This window comes from Peromyscus eremicus, chromosome 6 (assembly GCF_949786415.1).
Source record: "Peromyscus eremicus chromosome 6, PerEre_H2_v1, whole genome shotgun sequence".
Lineage (NCBI taxonomy): Eukaryota > Metazoa > Chordata > Mammalia > Rodentia > Cricetidae > Peromyscus > Peromyscus eremicus.
The window spans coordinates 115,577,742-115,601,385 of NC_081421.1; the positions used below are offsets into that span (position 1 = coordinate 115,577,742).

At 44.3% G+C, this 23,644-nt stretch overlaps 2 protein-coding genes across 6 annotated transcripts in view; both read right to left on the minus strand.

The window, feature by feature from the left end:
• Positions 1 to 1,224: 1,224 nt before the first annotated feature.
• Positions 1,225 to 1,983, minus strand: LOC131912746 (small ribosomal subunit protein eS26-like). Its single transcript, XM_059265043.1, has one exon. The coding sequence runs from the start codon at positions 1,645 to 1,647 to the stop codon at positions 1,348 to 1,350; it is 300 nt and encodes a 99-aa protein (XP_059121026.1). The 5' UTR covers positions 1,648 to 1,983; the 3' UTR covers positions 1,225 to 1,347.
• Positions 1,984 to 2,569: 586 nt separating this feature from the next.
• Positions 2,570 to 23,644, minus strand: part of Sh3glb1 (SH3 domain containing GRB2 like, endophilin B1) — an 80,006-nt gene continuing 58,931 nt past the window's right edge. For all 5 annotated transcript variants that reach the window (XR_009379941.1, XR_009379940.1, XR_009379942.1 and 2 more), the window contains one exon: positions 2,570 to 2,830. The gene's annotated coding sequence lies outside the window, so the exon portion shown is untranslated. The remainder of the gene's footprint in view (positions 2,831 to 23,644) is intronic.

The following is a 23,644-nucleotide window of genomic DNA, read 5'->3' on the forward strand; positions in this document are numbered from 1 at the left end:
CCCTCCCCTCAATTGCTTTTCATCAGTGTCCTATCACAACAGGAAGGTGAAGAAGTAGAAGTCTTCCTAAGGGAGGTCAGTTTCCAAAGTCTCTCCCAATCCTAAGGTTCTCAGACTCTCTTGTCAACAGCGCCCGTTTAGGTTTGGACACCTCACATAATTTTAGGAGCGTGGTCCGTGGGACGCAGCAGGAAACCTAACACTTCTATCTATCACACATAGACACACACCACACACGCACACAACCATAGCAATGGACTTGGTGTTTACTTGGCATGTTATTTCAGGATGAGTCACAGGAATTTGCTAAGGCTTTTAAAACAGAAATGCACTCTCATTCCTGCTAGATGTCACTTAGGATGAAGAGTCTGGGTTGCTCTTGGCAGATACCTAGGGTCGTCTTCTGCAAAAGCCATCTTTAGGAGAAAGGCAGAGATGAGAAAAGGAAAGAAGCGGGGACTTCGGTGGCATTGTTGAGTTATGAATCAAGTCGGAACCTGAAACCTGTGGACTTTCCAGCATAAGAACTGGTAACATTCTGGGGTGGGGAGATGGATGGCTCCCTGGGAGAGAACGCAACAGCACAAGTGTGAGGGCCTGAGTTCTAACTGTAGCAGCCACGTAAAACAAAAGCTGCGCGTGGCTGTGTGTGCGCCTGTCACCTGGTACTGAGTGGAGAGGGTGGGGAGAGGTGGGTCACCAGCACCCTGGGCACCAGCCTTCTCCAGGTGCAGTGAGTGGCCCGGTCTCAAAGGAACGCAGTGGAGAGTGGCAGAGAAGGCCCCCAGTGTCCTCCTCTGGCCTTTGGTTATTAGAAACAGAAGATAATTGAGATATCTGAAGAAAAGGGATTTGGAAAAACAAGGATGTATACACGTCAGGATGGGCCTACAAGCAGGAACTAGAATGCTCCCGAGCGCCTCAGCAGTCCTTTGCTCATGCTTTCGCTTTGTGAACTAGCCCCCACTCACCCCAAAGGGACATGACCACCCCACAGCCCCCTGCTTTGTTCATTGAGCAGGAGGCTGTCTTCAACTCCTTACGCCAAACCTCTCCATGGGTGATGAGCTCCTTGGCACATTCCTGCTCAGGATAGCCTGATTATAGTGGAAATGTGGCTTCTGGTGGGGTGTGACTGAACTATGAGAGAGGGAAAATGAGACTCAATCCCCCAAAACAGTGCAGCTCGTGTGCTGACTAGAGAACCTCAAAAGGGAACATAACTTTAGATTTTTTTTTTAAAGTCCCATTTTATTTTTCCAAGGTATTTTTTTCTTCTGTCTTTATGAAGCCACTTCTTTACATGGGCTTTAGTGCAGGTCATGGTGCAGCACCAACAGGTCTCAATCATGGTGGGGGTGTTCTGTCCTTCCAGGCTTCACAGAATTGATTCCTGACCTCCTTGCTATGAATACCACAGCTCACACAGTAATGCAGCTTCACAAAGAGTTTGGGAAGCACATAAACGCCGAAGACATTTGCTTCGGATATGTTCCTGACAGCAGTGGCCTCTACAATGTTCCGAATGACCAACTTCTTAATGGCCTTGTCCTTGGGCATGTGCTGGGCGCAGTTCGTGCAGCAAATTGGCTGCACATGGCTGCGGCCGTTTTTGGCACGACTATTGTTTCCTCTTTTTTTGGTCATCTTGGAGCCAAGCAAAGAACAAAACAAAACAAACAAACAAACAAAACCCACTTGCCCATCCAGAAGTCAGAGGATATCATGTCTACTTGAGATTTTGAGGACTAATCATAATGAACAGATAGAAAGGATGAATGGGGAAGAGAGTACTCTAGTAATAGGGACACAGAGTGTGGCATTTTGGGAGATGTTAGGGAAGCCCCTGACAGATGAGCCTGGAAAAATTGAGCAGATAGTACATCATCAGAGTCTTGTAAGCCTCACTGGGTTTGGTTTTCACTTTGAGTTCTGAGGGAAAGTATTAAAACTTTCTCTTTCTGTGTGTGTGTGTGTGTGCGCGTGTGTATACACACACATTACACATGTACCAGTATGAATGTGAATGTGAAAGCCAGAGAAAACCTTGATTGTTTCCTAGGTGCCCATTCCCTCCCTCCTTCCCTCCTTCTTCCTTCCTTCCTTCCTTCCTTCCTTCCTTCCTTCCTTCCTTCCTTCCTTCCTTCCTTTTTCTTTCCTCCCTACTTTGGGCAGGGTTTCTCTCGCCAGCCTGGACACAACAATTAGTCTAGTCTGGCTGGCAGTGAGGCTGGAGATCCATCTCCCCCTCTCCCCGTCTCCAGCACCGGCGCACAGTGCTGCACCTGGCTTTTTATATTTATACAGGTTCTGGGCTCAATCTCAGGTCCTTATGCTTGGAAAGCAAACACTTACTGAGCGATGGCTCCAGCCTTGCGTAGTAAAGATTTTTAAAGAGAAATGAGGGCAGGATGAAGTGTTGTACTGGAAATCTTATTCTACCAATAATATGGAGAATTCCTGGGGCTGGGAACACTGGACTGTTGGGGTCTCTTAGGTGCAATGATGGCAGCCAGAACTGAGGAAGGAGCAGTGAGGAGTGAGGAGTGAGAAGGAAGTTGTCTAGGACTTCTGTCTTTGCCAGAGCCTGATTTATTTCAGATGCTTCGTTGAATGATAGCACAGAAGCCAGATAAACTGGTACCCAGGCCAGTCTCTAGTCGATGTGTTTCTTGCTGCTTTGGTGGTCAGTGGTGTGAGTACAGAGGACAGACTGAGAAATTCCAGCTGTGGGTCAGTGCCAATGAAACAATTGTTGAAGGCATTTTCTTCCATGGCTGCTTGCAGCTGTTTGCATCTCTTGATGCATCAGGGAACATTTACTTGGTAGCTGAAAAAGAAGAGAAGCGTTATGGCAGAGAGAACTTGGAAGGAAGGAGAAGTGATGGGTAGTATAGATTTTCTTCCTAGTTGGCCCCCTACTGAAAAGGAATCTAAGGAGTTATTTTCTAGGGCGTCTCTATGAGACCTGGACGAGAGGTGAAGGCCAGCTGACAGCTGTTCATAGGAGAAGGTGTGGGTGGGAGCCAAGTGGGAAGGGAAGGTCGCGGTAGCTGCTGTGGGTGCCCGTATCCGGTAGTGTTTCATGGGCCTGTTGGTGATTATCCCATTTTAGAAATACCTGGAGGCAGAAGAAAGAGATTTATGGGGAAATGCTGAATTCCTCTGTGTGTGTGTGTGTGTGTGTGTGTGTGTGTGTGTGTGTGTGTGTATGTGTGCGCGCGCGAGTGTGTGAGCAGGAGGTGTTAGATAAAAACTCATAAAAATTTGTGCCCTTGCACTTTGGACACTTGTAAATAACACTCATAACACCCACATTTTAGTTACAGGGTGAAGGCCTGGTTGTTAGAGTAATCTTGTGTCAAGAGAACAAAAGGGATATTTGTGCTCACTCTCTGGGTCTACATGACATCATATCCCCATACCTATGTGGCCTGCAATGGCCCCAAATGCCTCAGAGCACCACGGAAGATCTGGATACAGTGGTGTTTTATAAAAACCAGGAAATTTAAGTTTTCTTTTTTAATAAATTTGATAGATTGTGTGGTCTTGTAGTAATTTAGGAAGATCTGTAACTTTGTAAAAGACACTATTCAATCGTAGATTGAGACATGAGAAAAACCTGATGTTGAAATATTTGACCATAAATTTCTGCTCATGTTGCAGGAAGCCATTTACCATCTTCTGTAGTCAATAAACGTATTTCTGTTGGCAAATGTACCATATAAGAACCTCCCAAAGTCAGAGATAGACGTTTCTTTTAGGAAGCTAACTTTATTGTACTTTGAGTACCCCTGCATTTGTGACTACTTTAGAAGAAATATTCTTTGGTGAAAAGATTGGAATCTACATATTTTGCTGCAAGGAAAAAGAGTTCCTCTGTTCTCTGTGGAAGTTGGTACATGCGAGTTGTGTTCTGCTACCTTAAGGATGACATTGTTTCCTAACAAATGGGGACACCTTGTTTTATTTGATTTTTTCAATAGACCTTCAGCACCATGCCCACCCCACTTGGACCCTCAGTAATCTTCAGGATTTGCAGTTGCCTGTGTCTTGGGTGTTCTAGAAGGCACTCTGGGCCTGGGAAGAGCTGGCATTTACCTGGCAGGAGGTGCTGGTAGATTTGAACCACCCAGGAGCAGTCCTTTAAGTGACACAATTGGTGTGTTTCAGGTCCAAAAGAAACTCGGGACAAGTGGTCACCTGTGGTGCCTTTTAGCACACCAAAGCTCGTGCTGGCCTCCAGGCTCTCTCAGCACACAAGCACCTGCTACAGATCCTAGGCTGGTGTCCTAGGTCTTCCTGACTCTTCACCCCATCCCTACCCTAAACGTCTCTGGCTCATGGACTTCCCTTCCCCCATTCCAGCTTCTCATTCCTATAAAACCCTGCCATTTTAGCCATGCTCTCTCTCGGTCCTCTTTGCTCCCTCTTTCTTTGCCCCCCCCCTTCTTGGCTCTTGTCCCCTCTCTGGCCCCTCTCTCTTGGTCTCCCTTGTCCACACTCTCTTTCCTTCGCCCCTCACTCTGCCGTCCTCTCTCTCCTCTCATGACCTGGTTCTGGTTCAGTCTCCTGGACATGTTCAGTCCACTGCTTTCTCTCCCTGCTCTGGACCCTTCCAGGTGCCTCTGGCTGTACTCTCCCTCATATCTACAATAAAGACCTTCTCTTTAACCATACTTTTGGAGTGGTATACATTTTATACATCTGGTGAATAAATTTCACTTTATACCTCTTGTGCTGAAACTCCCCACTTTTTCCAGTATGTAAGTATTCCAGTTCCCTGTGTGGTTTACATTTGCAGTTTAGCTGTGGGACTGAATTCCATAGTCACCTACAGTGGCAATAGGCTTTTGTTAGCTGCCTTCCATTCCTGTGTCACTTTCTTATATATTTTCCAGGAGTCTCTGGACCTCAAAATTAAGTTAGTATTCTTAAATTCTTGTCTTAGAATTTACTTCCTGGGAAGCCAAACTGATATTGGTCCATTTGTTCAAGATGGGGATCACCTGCTATTTCAAGTTTGGTTAAAAGCTGGAGAGTGTCAAAGCACAATGTTCAAACTATTGAGAAGATAATTCTTAGGTAAACAGATGGCACACGTCAAATTCAAATCATTATGGAGACAATTAGTAAAGGACAAAGCTGACCCAATGTATACAGCTGGTAGGTAAAGAAACACTGGTTAATAATCTCCAAGGTCATAGCATCATTGCTGTGGTTTGGATCTGAATGTACCCTAGAGGTGCACGGAAGGCTTGGTTTCTGCTCCAGGTGCTATTGGGAAGTGATGGCTGGAGTGGGAGGTTGCACTGGGTACTTTTCTCAGTACTTTGGCCAAACACTTGATGGGAAGCACCTTAAGGGAAGGATGTTTTTTTTTGTTTTGTTTTGTTTTTCTTGTTTTTTTTTTTTCTTTTTTCCGAGACAGGGTTTCTCTGTGTAGCTTTGCGCCTTTCCTGGGACTCACTTGGTAGCCCAGGCTGGCCTCGAACTCACAGAGATCCACCTGGCTCTGCCTCCCGAGTGCTGGGATTAAAGGCGTGCGCCACCACCGCCCGGCGGGAAGGATGGTTTTATCTGGCTAACGGTTTGAGGGGATATGGTCCATCCTGGTGGACAGCGCATGGTGGTAGGAATATGAGATGAACTCTGACCTGCACCTCAGTTCTTTGTTGTTGTTGTTCAGTCTGGGATTATCAGCCCATAGGATGACGGTACTACTTGGTTACACCTTTGTGAAAACAGCCCCTCCCCCACATAGATGCTTTTCTTGGTTCATTCCAGATTCAGAGAAGCTGACTAGAATAACTATCAGAGAGATCTTTGTCACTGGGAGGGTGCCCTAAAGTGTGGTAGTGTGACCCCCCTTTCCTCTTCTTCCCTCTGCTTCCTAGCCAGAGCAGAAGATGAGATGTGCTCCCTCTGCAGTCCCCAATGCAAAGGACCATCCAATCATAGATAGAAACCTATAGAACTTTACTCTTTTAAAAGCTGATCATCTCAGGTTGTTTGTTACAGTAATGGAAAATGGACAAACACAAACAGTTTTTATTATATTATCACTTACAGGAACAAAAACCATCACATAAACTCAAATTTTATAGACTCAGAAAAGATGTGGGCCTCTGATAATTAGTAGTCATAAGTCAAATAATGTTAAACACTGAAGAGAACTTTAGGAAGAAGAGGAAAAGAAAAAACACCGCAGACTTTAGATCAGTGGTCTCTGAAAACTGTTCGCTCTGGGTCTCATCCTCAGAGATCTGAGTGGACCTCTTTAAGACTCTAGTATCTTTCTCCCTCTCATCAAATGCGATCAATGGTGTTAAGGGATGGAAAAGAGCATTCCTTCCTTCCTCTTGTGCTGAGTTAATGAGCGTGAAGGGCTGTCTCGTTATTAACTAATAAGGCCTATCTGCTGCTGCCATGTCTTGTTAAGCGCACAATTTGAAAAGTCAGGGCTGGTAAGTGAGGAGCACCCCCGCTCTCTAACACAGCCATTCAGAGCGAGATGATACTGCATATCATCGGGAATTAACACAGGCGGTTTAAGAGATGGTCTCAAAGCACAAGTTCAAATAACCCCTTCCTCCCTGCTCTCTTCGGAAGACCAGCAAGCCCCAAAAGCAGGCAGTGGAAGGGAGCATTGTCTCCTTGTAATGACCTGATTTTTATCTCTAGTTGGATTCCAGGAGGAAGCATGATGTCATTCCAGCCCCTGGCCAGAAACCTTCCTGCTTAATGAGCACTTTGGACTTGCTGGCAGCTGAGGGAGCCTTTGTTTACTGTGCTCAGAAGCTGGGGTCAAAGATTCTCTTGGCTCTTAGGAACAAAGGCACAGGCTTGCTAAAGGACCCATGTCTGTAAGTATAACGTAAGATAATGACAGACAGACAGACAGTACAGCCAGCTTCCCAAAGGTTTCATAGCTAGGAGAGAGGAGCAGAGACACCGTGACCAGACATTAATATGGTGTTTAAGCTATCCTTCTCTGACCCCAAATGAGGCTTGAGTTTCCCGCGGCAGGTGCATGCCACTCTAACAGCCCACAGCTCTCACAGACTCCTGCCCACCTCTCCAGCGTTCCTCAGCTGTTGGAACAGTTGCCGGTGGGTCTGGAAGGGTTCCACCTACCAGCAGCTGTTGAGCTGTATCCTGGGGGTAGAAACAGATGTCTAGAATACTGGTTACCAGCACGGAGGTCAATACCAGGAACATAGCACCAGGGGCTGATGTCAACCCGGGGTGCAGAGTAAGTCAGATTTCAGGCAGAAGATGGAGTGTTGAAGAAAACAAAGTGGCTTCCAGTCTCCTTTAGAAAGGGTGTAATCTCCCTGATGATTTTTCTTTTTAAAAAATCATCTTTGTGTCTGGCATCCAGTGAGCTGCATATGGTTAAAGAGTACAGTGTGAGAAGTTCTGATACATATATTTGTGAAGAATTCCTCCCCAGAATGACGTGTGATTCATGCTCATGAGTCATAACAAATGTGCCACTCTAGTGGGGGCGATGGCTAACGGGGGAGCCATGCATGTGCATATGGATATCTTTGGACCATCTTGATTTTTATGGGGACCTGAAACTGTCCTAAATATAAAGCCTGTTTTTTTTTTTTCTTTAAGGACTAATAAAGACGTATTAACTCAGTCAGGATTACTGCCCCCGAAGCTTCCTTTTGGTGCTTTGTAATCCCTAGTGTAAGCACGTGGCCAGTGCTGAACACAAACCTCTCCCCATCCCAGGTGATGCTGTGAATGCAGAGCACTGCTCATCCAAAAGAGAAGAAGTGACATTTTTCTTGAGCCAAACATGAATTCCATGGCCTGGAAACAGATTCGGGTTGCCACAAAAGATGTGTTCCACTGTGGAAGCAGTCACATGATATTTTATTAGTTACAAAATACAGAAAGTCATTAATCAAGGAATTTACCAAATATGTTGCTGGTAATCACAGGCAGGCAGATTGCAGTGAAACAGGGAATATGCTGTTGTAAGTTTTAGATGCTGTCTGAGAATGTGGATTGGTGGGAGTTAGTGCCTGCTAAGAATACATTTTATTTGTTTGTAAATATTTATTTATTTGTCTATTTTTTATGTGCATGAATATTTTTCTGCGTGCACATTTGTATACATGTATTTATGTTTACCACCTACATGCCTGGTGCCCATGGAGGCCAGAATGGGGCACTGAATAACCCCAGAACTAGAATTACAGGTGGTTATGAACCACACTTGGGTGATGGAAACTGAATTGGGTTCCTCTGTGAGAGCAGTAAGTGCTCTTAATCACTGAGCCATCTCCCTAGCCCCACATGAATGCATTTCAGGTCTTATACCTGATAGCTGAAGGATGTTAGGTTGGACATGGGAAGGCAGTTAATGCCAATGAAGAGGACTAGAATCACCTAGGGTAACTTGGTTTTGCATCTGCAAGTAACTCTTTTTAAATTTCATTTTTTAAAAATCTTGTGCATATGCATTTGTGTGGGAACATATGTGCCATGGTGCATGTGTGGAGGTCAGAAAACAACTTGTAGGGGTTGGTTCTCTTTTTTCACCACGTGGATGTCAAGAATTGAACTCAGGTCTTCAGGCTTGAGGGCAGGCGCCTTTACCCACTGAGCCATCTTGCCAGCCCTGTGCAAGTAGTTCTTGGGAATCATGAAGTCTCTCTCTCTCTCTCTCTCTCTCTCTCTCTCTCTCTCTCTCTCTCTCTCTTTTTGGTTTTTCGAGACAGGGTTTCTCTGTGTAGCTTTTGAAGCCTGTCCTGGAACTCACTTTGTAGATCAGGCTGGCCTCGAACTCACAGAGATCCGCCTGCCTCTGCCTCCTCACCAGAATGATGTGTGATACATGCTCATGAGTCATAACATGCTGGAATTAAAGGTTTGCACCACCACTGCCTGGCCGATCATGAAGTCTTAATCTATCATTCAGATTTGGAGAATCTTCAGCACAGGCATAGCCTTTCCCCAGGAAGTTTAGTTTATAATTCCTCATGTCTAAGTCTTATATATGTGCAGGCAGAGTACAAATGCTTTAGCCCATGATACCACAGAGGCTCATTTCAAGGATCTGATGGAGACAGAGCTGACCAATCAGAAGAGGAGTCCTCAGGAGTAAGAAATTGATGTTCAAACCATCAAGGGAAGAAGTCCCTGGGTCATGCTGCATTTGATTAATTATGTAATGATGTGTTGCTCTTTCACCTTGTCTGCCTTGTATCTGATTGGTCTAGTAAAAAGCTGAACAGACAATAGCTATGCAGGAGAGGGATAGGTGGGGCTGGCGGGGGGACAGAATAAGTAGGAGGAGAAATCTAGGCTTGAGAGAGAAAAATAGAGAGAATAAGGAAGAGACAATGAGGGAGAAAGAGAGGGAGGTGCCCAGGGCCAGCCAGGCAGGCAGCCTCCAGACAAACAGACATGGAGGAGGACATACAGAACAAAAGAAAGGTAAAAAGCCTTGAGGCAAAAACATAGATGAAGAGAAACAGATTAAAATAGGATATAAGAGCTAGTGGGAAAAGCATTAACTAAGGCCGAGCATTGATAACTAATAATAAGTCATGGTTTGGGAGCTGGTTGATGGCCAGAAGAAAGTCTGCTACACAGGTCTAATTGTTTCTCTATTCCTACCCTCTAACAGAAGCAGTAATGCATGCTATATAGTAGGAGTATTACATTTAAAATTATCAAGAGCACAGTATGACCTAAGAAAGTAAAGGCAAAAGATGAGGAAAGTGGGCTCCCTAACCAACCAAGAAATTCTGTGTGTGATAACATGCTTCTTGGCCAGACTGACTATATGTTTTTCCTAGTGTCCACTGTCTTTGTACTCTATGAAATATAGCATTTGGTGTTTGGAGTATTGGAAATCATCTATTGTTTTCATTTTACATTTTCTTTTGGCCAGTTTGCTCCATAGCGATCACCTCATATGGAAGGATTGGCTCTCTAATTTTAAGAAAGATTAGTTTTTAATAGCTAAGCTATTTTAACTCTTACTTGTGACCATTAATTTCATTTGGCCTATAGTATTGGTATCAAATCAGATTTCAGTTTGGAGAAACTAAGTCACATTATGGAAGAAATTGGAAAGTCACATTATGGAAGAAATCCAGTATTAATACAGCATCATTTTAACTTCTTTCCCAACAAAACTGTCTTCTCCCCATATACTGAATGTTATCCATGGCTGAGATGGTCACAAAATGTCAGACTTATGAGAAATCAAGAGTCCACAGATGGAGCATGGGGGTGGCTACATCTATGCCACCATGCTGGTGTGGAGGTCAGAGGACAGCCTTGAGTGTGTTGATCCTCACCTTCCACCTTGTTTGAGGCAGGGTCCCTCTGTTGTTTATCACACTACATAGGGCCAGGCCAGCCAGCTCTCAAGCTTTTGGGGACTCCCCTGCCTCCACTTCCTGTCTTACTGCGAGAGCACCAGGGCTGGAGACACACATTTCTGCTCCTGACTTTGACGTGGGTTCTAGGGGTTCAGGCTCGGGTCCTGACACTTACCCAGCAAGTGAACAAATGAATTATAGATTGTGATGTCTCTCCAGGCCCTAGATTCCAGAGATGTGTGTGTGTGTGTGTGCAAAAGCAAAATTTTAATTTTCATAGTCAGAAAGGAAACAGGACTTTAAAAGTCACAGTTATTTAGTAATATTCCCTACTTATTTCTTATTGGCAAAATACAGTGTTTAGTATCTTTTTAAATTCAAGATAACTGTACTTTGGGATGCCTTGAAGACTCATTTAGTCAGTAAACATGGACTTTTGAGTTGTAGTCTCTTAGCTTGCGATTTCCATCTTTTTGGAGTAACACTATTTCTGCATGGCCTGTTTTTGAACATGAAGCCTTTTCAAATTAAGATAGGCCTTAAAATTATTTTTAACAAATGCAGTCTGTGTTAAAATTCCTAATCTATATCTGTACTACCAGAGAGGTCTCTTTTGGCCCTTGCACATGGCCAACCCAACATTTTAAATTACATTGTTAGTTAGTTTATTTTGTATAATGGGGCACGCGTATGCCATGGGACATACATGGGGTCAGAAGACAGCCTGCAGGAGGTGGTTCTCTTCTTCCACCATGTGGGTCCCAAGGACCCGACTCAGGTTGTCAGGCTTGCTGGCAAGCCTCTATACTCACTAAGCCATCTCACCAGCCCCACTTCACCAATTTTGATTTTAAAACGACCAAATAACAAAATAAAGCAAAACAACAACAATAACAAAACCCACCAGGAATGTTATTGTCACTGGAGACAGTTTTTATACAGTTTGGATTAAAGGAGCCAATCCCCAACATTTGGGTATCCCTAACAAGAGTCAGAGTCGGCAAAGTCAAAGCTGCTGCAGAGCAGGCAGAGAGGTTTGAAGACACCACAGGGCTTCCCAGTGCCTTTTAGGCCTTGTGCGAGTATGTACATCTTAACAATTATATTATCAGCAGTAATAAAATAATCCAACTGGTTAGATAGAGTTGTTATCCTTGACTTTTCCTCAAGAGGAAGAAGATGTGTTATTTTTGGCTCCAGCAGTTTGCATCAGAAATGAAATTCCCCCTTTTCCCATGAGGAGAATTTAGGGGCTGGAAAGATGGTTCAGAGTTAAGAGTGTAAATTGTCCTTGCAGAGGTGCTGAATTCCATTCCTAGCACCTACATAGGACAGCCTGTAACTCCAGTTCCAGGAGACCCAACACCTTCTTCTGACCTCCATGGATTCTGTACTTAAATTCACACACACACACACACACACACACACACACACACACACACTAAAACTAAATATTAAATCTTTTTAAAAGGAAGATTTAAATAAATAGAGTTCTGATAATCTATAGTCTGGAATTTTCCTTTATCCAAATTCTATTGAATAAGAAAATTTTATTTATTTTTTGTTGTTGTTTGTTTTCTAATGAGGGTCACGAGAAATTTGAATCTTCTGAAGCGTGAAGACTGGGATTAAATAGCGTAGGAGGCGGAAGGAGTCACAGGAAAACAGTCTGAGGAGAGGACACATTGTCAGCACCCTTGTTTTAGACTCACTGAAGCCAAGATCAGCATTAGCTCTTATCAATTTGAAAAATACACCAAAGCGAATCACAAATATTTTAGACAAATCTCAAAAGATCAGGATACAAAAGGATTTAAGAAATATAAAAGAGTGAGAGAGTTTAAATGTCAGAGGGATTTTGAGTTCAGTGACGCAGGTCACTCAGCGCTGATGTAGGTGACAAGGAGGACCTCCCACCTTTTCTGAAGTCTGCATGGATATGTTTTCTGAAGAAGGTGGCACAGGTTTGAGATAAGAAACACAGATCCAAGAGTTTGTCTTCTGAAGCCGGATAGCAAAGGAGGTGGTTAGAAGTGCCCCACAGGGTCCCTTTGGTGTGGTGTCTGTTGAAGTTGATGAAATCACCTGGTTTTCTCTCATTCGCTTTGTTCTTCAGCTCTCGGCGCTCACTGTCGGGAAGCTCTGTAGCCAATTTTGTTTTCCATTATTGAAAAATCCTTTGTATTAGTGAAAACGGTCTCCTTTTAGCAAGAGATGTCTCATACAGTCCTTTCTCTATTTTTATAGAATCTAGCAATTATTTCAAAAGAAGTATAATGCTTTACAGAAGGGACAGATCATAAATTTAGAAGAGCTAATGGTCAAGGTTTGGTTCATTTTGACAATTGATTTCTAAATGCCATTTGTTCCCCCAGTTAATCCAGATGACTAGAGGCGGTGAAATAAATGTTAAGGTGTAGACTTAAATATTAGTCCACTAAAGTGAGTTTTACAATCACTGTGTAATTCAGTAATCTTCTGACCCCCTCTTCCAAGCGTTTCCCGAGTCTGAGGTGTGGAGGTTGTATTGTAGATGTAGCCATTGTTCTCTGTATTTTGACCAGTTGTCAGTTTCTGTGATGCTCTCTATCTGATGAGGGGTGACAGCTATACTTATTGCCTATACAGATGGGTATTTGAAATGAAGTTGGGAATTCTACTTGTTAGGATCTAGGTGCTCCCCAGCCTGCCGTCAGTGACTCAGTGCCAGCAACCACGTCATCATCAACCACCAAATGCGACATGCCCTTTAAAAAGTCCCATCACAGCCCCCGTCTCTCTCTGTGTCCTTCTGCCTCTCTCTGTCTCATCTCTCTGTCTCTCTCTCCCTCTTGTGCCCTCTCAGAGGCAGCCTTTTGCTGCTTCCCTCAATAAATCTCTTGCATGAGATCTGTTGCACGGTGTGATCTTTGTGGCATTCCTTGGACCTGATCGGCCAAGGTCCTCCTCTGCAGAAACCCTAACAATGCTGGTTTAGGAAAGTGGCAGTAGTAGGCTCACAACCTTGGGTGACTTCACAACCATGGCTATTTGGCCATGTTTATAACAATAGGCCTAAATCCCCTCCTGTTGAGCATGCACCAAGTCATTTTAGACAGCTGTTGATTGCCCCCAAGATTCAAGTGCCACTACTGCACCTTTGGGAATATCTTGCCACATGGTGATTATTGTGGTTCATAATCTTTACAGCTGGGGAGGACTGTTGATTGCTTTTCTCTCTTGGTAGCTTGCATAGCACTTTCAGATACTATGAGAGCCAGTCTTCAGGGAGGAGGCTCCCAGGTCAGTTCCAGCTTGATTCTTCCAAGTCCTGTGTCCCAAGTGTGTCTTCAGCACTAAGTCCTTACCTTGAAGGTCTGGGAGGAGAGCAAGGGCATTGACAATGGTCATTTATAAGTCCACTCCTGTCATCTTGACACTGAAGCACATTTCCTCAAGCTGTAGCATTCAGCCCTGGTTCTGAAAGGCTGAGGTCCCATTCATAATGCATTCTGCTGTCTCCAAGAGGTCCCATAGTCGTAACAATTCCAACATTATTCAAAGGTCCAAGTTAAAAAAAAATCTCTTATGATTCTAAAGGCAAACATTTATCCACAAGCCCCTTAGAATTAAGACCAAGATGCATACTTTGAATGACACAGAGCAAATATTCTCACTCAGAAGGGAACAATAAAGGAACAGAAATGAGGGATGGGGGCGTCAAGGCAAGACTGAAGCCAGGCAGGGAAAACATGAAATCCTAGAACTTGGTGTCTGACATCCAGGGCATGTAGCAAGACGGGTGCTCCAAAGACTTAGACAATTGCCTCAATGGCCTTGCTGGTTGCAGCCCTCCTGATCTCTTACTTGGGCTGGCAGATACTCCATGCTTCTGACATCACCAGTTTTCTGGGGTCTCTATTATATCTTTGGTTTCACAGAGCTATACACTTTACCTTCTCCAAGAGCTGTTTGTAAGAAACCTCATTCTGATACATGTTGCCTAACCTCCAAGACTTTCTGCCAACATCTGTGGGCAAACCTCCCTGCTTTTTGCATTCAGCAAGCCTTCAAAAGTCAGATGAGGTCTGTGGCTAGTGGAAACAGTAGCTACCTTCACTGGGCCATCCCTGCAGTGACCACTGAGTCCCTGGATGGCTAAGTAAGGGAGGCAGCTTACTAGATGGTCAAAAGGGTGTCCTAGCAGTGCATTCTTCTCAAAGTGAAAGCTCCAAATGCCTCTCAGCAGGTAACTTTATTCCTTCATATCTGGAGCTTGCCATGGTGTGCTTGTGTGTGGTGGGTGAGTGGGTGGGTGCGTGAGTGAGTACGTGCGTGCGTGCGTGTGCGTGTGCGTGTGCGTGTGCGTGTGCGTGTGCGTGTGTGTGTGTGTGTGTGTGTGTGTGTGTACAGAAAACTCCTAAGATGTCTTCAAGGTGACATAAATGTTGTGGTTCTTTTGAAAGGGCTTTTCTCTTCAGAAACCATCATCCCGGCTCTAATAGTCTTGTGATGTAAGTGTCAATGTAAGTTTGTTTGCATTCACTGTAACTGAAGGACTTTGAGCTTCTGAGCTTCTTAAATGTACAAACCTATCTTCTTCCTAAGATTTGGAAGGATTGAGGTTATTTCTTCAAATACTCCCTGTTCCTTTCTATTCTACTTTTGGGGCTCCTACAATGCACTCAATGAAATTGCAGAAGTTGTTTGGACTTTTTCCTTGTATTTATTTATTTTTAATGCTGTTGTTATTTTGAGACAGGGTCTTATATTACCAAGGATGGCTTTGAACTCACTATATAGCTAAGGGTAACCTTAAACTCTCAATCTTTTCTACTTCCACCTGCCAGGAGCTTGGTATTGTGTCGCTATTTCCAGCTTTGCCTAGTCCTTTTCCTCCCTCCCCCTCCCTTCTCCACCTGTTAACCTCTGAGTTGACAGGTAAATTTGATAAAGGAAAGGATGGAGCTTGATGTTTTCTACAGCTGGAGGTGTATAGGGATCAAACTACAAATTAGATCCATGCTAAAATATTCCTTCTTGGATTCCAAAAAATTGGACTCCATGAGTAGAACAGAACAGGAGGAGTAAGAGAATGTGGTAGATAGTGAGGGAAGGAGCAGTGCCTGGGGGAAGTGGGGTGTGATGTCCAAGACGGTGTTCACTAGAAGGTTAAAAAAGAAACATCTTTTAGCAGAGACCTCAGGATCAGTATGGAGAGTCAGAGGCTGATCCTCAATGTTGGGTCATGAGCTTTATGGGGTAAGAAAGGTTCTAATGAGTTTATGATTTTTTTACTACCATGAAAATTGGAAATTGGGTTTATAAGTTGTTAAAGCAATGAAGCATGGGCAAAAAAAAAAAAAAAAAAAGGAAGGAAGGAAGGAAGGAAGGAAGGAAGGAAGGAAGGAAGGAAGGAAGGAATAAATTTACCTAACTGGGTTACCCAAAAGCAAATGTGGCAAGATTTGTATGAATTAGAGTTCCTATGAAAAAAGCTGACAGAAAGCCAAATGTTGGGCTTGTAGGTCTCTGGAAGGCTTTAAAGAATGAAAAGCTGCTCATCAAAGGTGTAGATGATTGTGCCATCTACTGTGGAGAAAGATTTTTGGAGTGAGAACCACGCCAGCTACTTCTCTAAAGGGATGGCCAAGGCTGCCTGCAATTGAGGACCATGTAGAACCACCAGAAGCCACATGCTGAAATATATTTTTCTTGCTCCTATATTAGCTGGGCTTGGGTTGATATTGGAACCTGGTGTGCTTGGCCCCTGACAGCCTCTAGGAACAGCAGGAGCAATGACCAACAGATGAACACAGAGCTATTACTGCATAAGAAAAGCATTAAGCATGTCTTAGGAGTGAGCAATTATTACACACCCCCAGAGTGTACTAGTCACATTAGTACACTCTGTACTAGTACCATTAGGGGTGTACCATTAGGGGTGGTACTATCCCTGGCCTGGTAGGTTCTGGGTTCTATAAGAAAGCAGGCTGAGCAAGCCATGGGAAGCAAGCCAGTAAGCAGCACCCCTCCACAGTCTCTGCATCAGCTCCTGCCTCCAGGTTCTTGCCTTGTTTGTGTTCCTGTCCTGACTTCCTTTGATGATGAACAGCAATATAAGTGTAAGCCAAACAAACCCTTTCCTCCTCAACTTGCTTTGGGTCATGGTGTTTCATCATAGCAATAGTAACCCTAATTAAGACAAGGAGTTTAGACATAGACGGCACATTTTATATGTAGGAACAGGCATGCACAGAAGTCATAGGTTATTAAATAAAATCCCAGTGCCAGGGGTGAGTTACCTCCCTACCAACTGGTAAGTTGTTGACCAAGAAGGCCCCTGAAGTCCAACAAACCATAAAGGCTATTGCTATTATTGCACACAAATTAGAGTTATCTGGTTAAGTTCCATTGCCAAAGACATTATACTCCTTAATTGCAGGATATGAAGAAATCAAGCTGGGACTGAGCCGGAAGCTCCCTCCCTAGTAACAAGCTTTAATAGTGCTGGAAGGTTCTATGTAGTCTGTTGGAAAGGAGTTGTCACCAAAGGTCCTGCACAGTTGTAGATCCTGCACACTACACTATCAACATGCCCAGTAAACTGTGTTTAGCAGTGCAATAGTAACGGTATTGTTAGGGGTGGGACCACTGACTGCTGATCAAATTTAAGGCCAGCTGCACAGGAGGAGTCCATGTTTGTTACTGTAAGACAAATCCTTGTAGCTGGGAAGCTCATGCTACTGCTGTTGTTTGGTTAAATGGATACAAATGTATCTACAAGAAGGGTTTAAACATCTATGTTTATGCTCATACATTATTGCTGCATTTGCCTTGGTCAGGGAGGCTTCTTTTGGAGTGGGGATGAAGTTACTGTGGCGACTCAGGCTGTCAAAATGCTGAGAATGGGAGAAAACAATTACACATCAGTGCCATTCCCTCTAAGACTCTGAGAACGCCATGGAAGAGAGGCTGGAAAGAAGGGAAGGGTTGGAAGGAGCTGAGAGTCGTTGCACTTTTCCTTCAGGAAAATGACATCTCCGTTGTCATCTTGAACTCAGAACAGCTGTGATTATCCACATAAATATATGATACCCTCACAGGTTCATGTCCACTAACATTCCCTTGTGAAGGTGGGGTAGGGGCTTACTAGCAGTGTACTAGGCAGTGTGTGAAGCAATTCATGAGACCGCTCTCAGTCCCTAGGATGTATAGCCCTTAATAATTGTTGGGTTTGGAGGAGACGCTCTTTGGAGGTGTAGTTGTCTGTGAGTTTCTCATGCCCTTGTAAATAACCCCTTACCGATGATCCTATAACTAACCCCAATCACATTCATGGATTTGCCAAGGTAGACTTGGGTGCAATCATTACTGTGGTCTGTCATTGGTGCCGTATCTGAGGTGAGATGTTTGATCAAGATTTTTCAGGAAAAGTAACTCCCGATAGCAGCTTTCTGGAATGGTTATTAGCAGATATTCTATGAAAACTGAGAGGAAAAAGGGAAAAAGTGATACTTCCCTGAGAGAAAAGGACTACGGTAGGAATAAATGATTCTTCCCTAAAAAGATTGGTTATAAAAATCAGAGTTCATGATCAATTGCAGCCTGGTCGGTCACCTTTAGAGAACTGGAAAATGACTCCCAAAGAACATGGCAAGAGAAATGTGGCATGGATACAGCCTTCTGCCAGGTCCTCACTGGGGAATCAAGACGAAGATACATAAGCACGGTTCTTGTCCTCAGGGAGCTCCTGATTTAGTGGGCTATTACTGAGATTTATTCTCAAGTTAAAAATAGAGTATGTGGGACTGATAGGGAACGAAGTGGTCCTCTGCAGCCATCAGCTTCCCAGGCACCATTTTAGGCATACGAATATCAGCCTGTTGTTTTCTACTGAGCCAAATGGCATGCTTGGTGGTCAGTAGCTCTCTACAACAGCAGAGATCTGGATAGTAAGTGTCTTCCATGTCTGGATCAGGCGAGGGGGGCTGCCTTTGAGGTGGGCCTTTTCTATATTAAAGAGAAAACCTAATTTACAACCTAACGGCCAGATTAAAGATAAAATGGGGGAAAACATGGCCAAGGAGACGATGGGAGCTACAACTTAATGGCACATACATTTCACAGACACGCAAAGCCTGACCCCTAGAGGCAGCTGCCCGCAAACCTGCTGGGGAGATAGACCAGGTGTGAGGCAGGTTTCAAGGACTCCGATGGAAACCGCGCAGGCTGCTTCTCTCTATTTTCAGGCATACGGCTTCCGGTGCTAGATTAAAATCAGCCACTCGTGGCCTTTCAGTAATTAATATTGACACATGATGTGCTGGTAGCTGAAATCAAATTCAAGACGAACGAGTGACAGAGGCTTTAAGTTGACCACTGAACTAGAGGGTACACAGATGACAGAAACACAAGGTCTGTTCCTCGGCTAACAAGGTCTGTTCCTCGGCTAACAAGGTCTGTTCCTCGGCTAACAAGGTCTGTTCCTTGGCTAACAAGGTGTAGGGCAGACAGACCTAATCAATGCAGTTTTGTGTCAGTCCTTCCTACTGCAGGTGTTTCCTGAGTTCTAGGCCACCCAGAGTAGCTCTCAGCCACTACAAGGGTAAACTAAATGATATTAAAGTTAAACACTTCCTCCTTCGTTGACCAAAAGGGTGGAGTACTGCTTTTGTGTTTAAGGCCCAGGTCATTCTCTGAGGAGGACCATTTTGTGCTATCGCTAATAAAAACTACAAGAAAAAGGGAATCCATGGCTGATATGTAGAACTGAATTGTATTGTAAAATAAAATAAAACTACAAGAAAAAAAAAGGCTTGGGGTACCTGGTTCGTTCTGTTTTCCAGGGTGCCCGGCTTGTCTCTCTACAGTGAATCTTTTTACTTTTACTCTATTAGAAGTATGACTTTCCTCCTCTTCGATCTCCTTTTCTTCAACTCCTTACTTACCCAGATGCTCACAGACTTCTCACCCTCTAACCCGAGTAACTTGTCCTTTGGGTCTATGCTGTGTCTTTTGTTTCATTTTCGGTTTTTCGAGACAGGGTTTCTCTGGATAACAGCCCCAGCTTTCCTAGAACTCACTTTGTAGACCAGGCTGACCTCAAACTCACAGAGATCCTCCTGCCTCTGTTTCCTGAGTGTTGGGATTAAAGGCATGTGCCACCAAGCCCATCTAAAAGTGAGGCTTTTACAAGAAGGACAGGTTAGATATTTGGACCTGGTATTATGACTCCTATTATAGGGCTCTTCTCACCACAACATCCATTTTCCAGCTTACTGTATATATTTTGTATTTATTTATTCATGCATAAATGTTGCATTATATCATCAACTATATCTCAGGAGCCGTTCTAGGGAAAGAGCACAAAGAAATGAACAGAATTCAGTTCCATATTTTAGACACTAACAGTGCAAGACAGGAAAGAAGTGACAGGACATGGTAGCAATTGCTTTAATCTGCCACAGAATGAATGGTTTGTATATGATACTGTGGAAACAGGCAGGAAGAAATACTCAGTGTGGTCCTGACTAAAGAGTAGACATTTGGGGCTGGAGAGATGGCTCAGTGGTTAAGAGCACTGGTTGCTTTTCCAGAGGTGCTGAATTCAATTACCAGCACCCACATGGTAGCTCACAATCATTTAAAATGGGATCCAATGCCCTCTTCTGGCATTCAGATGAACACAGAGACAGAACATTTGTACATAAATAAATAAACCTTCTTAAAAAACAGTAGACATTTGGCTTTTCCATCTAACGGGGCCACACCTTTCATTTCACTTCATGTCTTACAGGTATGAATGGACACAGAGGGCCTGCAGATCGCTCAATGAAAGCTTTGAACAGAACAGTGACCAAAGCCTGGACTCTGGCAGCCCCAACAGGCTAGGTAGCACACCCACCTTATCACATCCATTACAGAGACAAGAAATGGTGAAAAATCAAGCTAGAGTGCTTAATCATTGGCCACAATGAGAAGGAGAGATAAAGGGGCACAGTGACCTCAACTCCGCCTTTGGAATGCTGGCATGAGCTTTGGGTTTAGAGAGAGGAAGAACTCGGGTGAGGGGCAAGCAGTGTGCATGAAGAAGCTATCCTGGCCGGGCGGTGGTGGCGCACGCCTTTAGTCCCAGCACTTGGGAGGCAGAGCCAGGCAGATCTCTGTGAGTTCGAGGCCAGCCTGGTCTCCAAAGCGAGTTCCAGGAAAGGTGCAAAACTACACAGAAAAACCCTGTCTCGAAAAACCAAAATAAATAAATAAATAAATAAATAAAGAAATAAAGAAGCCATGCTGGTCAAGCTGTGATCCTGGTATGGTCTCACTTCTGGTTTTACAAGGGGGTCTGCAGTAGTCCTTATTGCTTGAAGAGATGGTCTGCTTCTCCAGAGCTGCCTACCTTTGCTCCAGAGGGCAACTTCGCTATCATGAATAATTAACCTCATCTGAGGAGGCAGTCTGCCCTGAGGGGGCCATGCTCTTGCTGAGGAGGAGGTCTGCCCTGCCCAGCTGTGCTCTTGCTGGAATCCTACATGGCTGCCCACAGGGCAGTGGCTTATCTCTTTTGTGCCTTCAGTCTTGAAGGAGGGAGGAGATGGGTGAGGTAGACAGACACTTTTGGGGTGAATAACATGCCTAGGCTGAGTCAGGCAGTAGAGATACCATAATAAAAGTAAGGGAGACACTCGAGATGGAAACAGAAATTCCAAGCTTATATCTTGCTTTCCAGTTATCTTGGGAGCCCAAGAGAGCATTCAATGCTTTCCAGCAACAGCAGTTTCTAAGTGTCTACTACAATGTATTGTGTGACAAAACTTTTCCTGGGGAGACACAACACACGTCTACTCACCACAGCTAAGGAGCCCACAACAGACCAAAGTTCAGATACCTCCAAATCCAACTTGGTGAACCAATGCATTTTATTGGGGTTACTGACAGGACTATAGGTGAGGGGTCACTTACAAGAGCAGAAATGACTCAAAGACAGCTGCATCACCAAAGCCCACCCCAGCATGAGTGACAGCTCACACAGCTGGGAACCTGGAGCGCACTGCACAGCCTGCAGGCAGATCCACAGGTTGGAGAGTGTCCTTCCCAGGTGCCTCCGTGGGTCTAAACCACTTCCAGGCAGCTTAGCTGATTTCTGCTGCTTCCAGGCAGCTGCTCTGGTCTGAGAGTCTTCTTGGCCAGTCTGTTCTAGTCTCAGAGGGACTCTCAGCTTCTAGTGCTTACTCAGCTTCTAGTGCTTACTCTGGCAGGCGGAACCTAGTGAATCTGGTGAGTTTCAGGGACTTCCTGAAGCTATTTTGAGTTGTTTACCTTCCTACTTAAGGAGCTTTCCTGCAGGATGGAATGCTTCAATCTTGGAAGAAACTATTATACAACACAATGCAAAAGAATTCATGCTTAATTCATACAGAGAATCTCAATCTATCAAACAGATGGTTGATCATTCTCCATACTGTGATAATTACCAGCATTAAATATTTGCTTCCCACTTTGAAGGGAAGTCATTGGGCTGCAGTAAAGGTGAGTGACATGTAAGTTTAACATATCCAGTGTTAACCCCCCCCCCCAGCAAGGGGCTGTTCTCTGTGCTCACTTTTGTAGCATTCAAGATCTGACTATGGCCCAAGAACAGTTACAGATAGAGCCTGAGCAGGAACAGACACACATTGCATCACTGTGTGAGAGAAGAGTCCATAGAACTACTCTACCACAGAGATGCTAATGGTCCAGAGAAGTATCCGCACCCTGGAGACACTAATGGCCTATCAGGACCCCACAACTCTGGCAGCTTCTTTCCTTGTTAATGATTGCAATTAGTTACCCACCTTGGTCTGACCCTGGGAAGACCTGTCAGGTGGTGTCCTGCCCTACAAAACAGTCCATTTGCTGCCAGAGAGAAAACGTCTGTGTTTTCCCTCTGAATTCATCAAGGGGAGGTTGTTCTTTCTAATGGGTTTAGAATCTGAACTTTCATAAAAGGCTCCTTATCTCCCTGCCTTTCTCATATGTCTTCATCTGTTTTATTGACTCTTTGATGGAATATACCAGCAGGCACTGCAAAGTGCTTTTTAATACTTTAGTAAACAGTTGAGAGAGAAATCTCGTTACAGATAAAGTGAGAAGTGAAGTCGGACAGCCCATTTATCTTACTCAAGATGAAATAAGGGCTATTGTTCAATTAGGCTAAAATACAATCTCTCATGTTTCCTTCCTAATGTCTTGTTTGGGAGCAGGGGTGGGGGAAGTGAGTGGCAGGATGTGTAAGCTTTTGAAATATTGCCCAGGAATGTGCAACAGAATGTGACCTGGTGAGGGAGGGCACCGGGTTCCGCAGCTCTCCTGCAGAAGCTGCTGTGCATCAATTTCTGTCACAGGAAGCCAGGCATGGATCCCTAGCTAGGGATCCCAGGGAGGGAGCACACTTGAGTCCTTCCACAGTCCTGGCAGCAGGAGTTTCCGTTAGTGTGACTCCGAAGGGAGAGGAAGGAGCAGGTGGTCCGCACTGGGGCATGAGTGTGGCTTGAAAGGGAGAACAGTTGGAAAGCCAATCTGGTCTACACCTAAAATGTGTAAAGATCACACATCTGTCCTCATTCTTTAGCCATCAGTCAGAGCAACTTTTTGTTTCTTTCTAATGGGGATGGAAAGGGAGAGGTGCCGGTCAGGCAGGCACTGGGAAAGGACGCTAGTGGAGGAGGGGAGAAATAGATTTTACACCTGGCTCTTTCTCAGTCCTCTGAGCTGGCTAAGAAAATGCTTTAAAGTTTTCCCCTAGATTCACATTCATTTTCAAAGAATAGGCAAGGCCCCACTTCTGTCTTTAGACTGAATTTGATGGAAGGCCGATATCTTTGCTAGGTTGCATGTGTGTTTTGTTTTTTTTTAAATCAGCTAAGATTTATTTTGAGATGTCTATCAAAAGTTAAACAAAAATCACCACAAGAAAAGAAAAGCCAAAGTCCTGAGTCATTGATGTCAGACCTTCTGGGTACAAATGTGATATTTATGGTCATAAAGGCTGATGTGTTCATCTTTGCACTATTAAAAACATGTATTTGGATTGAAATAGAAAATGGTCTATTCATTCTTTTCTTTACAATGTGTGTGTGTGTGTGTGTGTGTGTGTGTGTGTGTGTGAGAGAGAGAGAGAGAGAGAGAGAGAGAGAGAGAGAGAGAGAGTGTTTGAATGTGTGCATGTGTGATGTGTGTGTACATGTGGCGGCTGGAGATCAACCTTGGGTTTTGTTACTCATGACAGCCATCCTCTATGTGTTTTGAGACAGGATCTCTCACTCTCT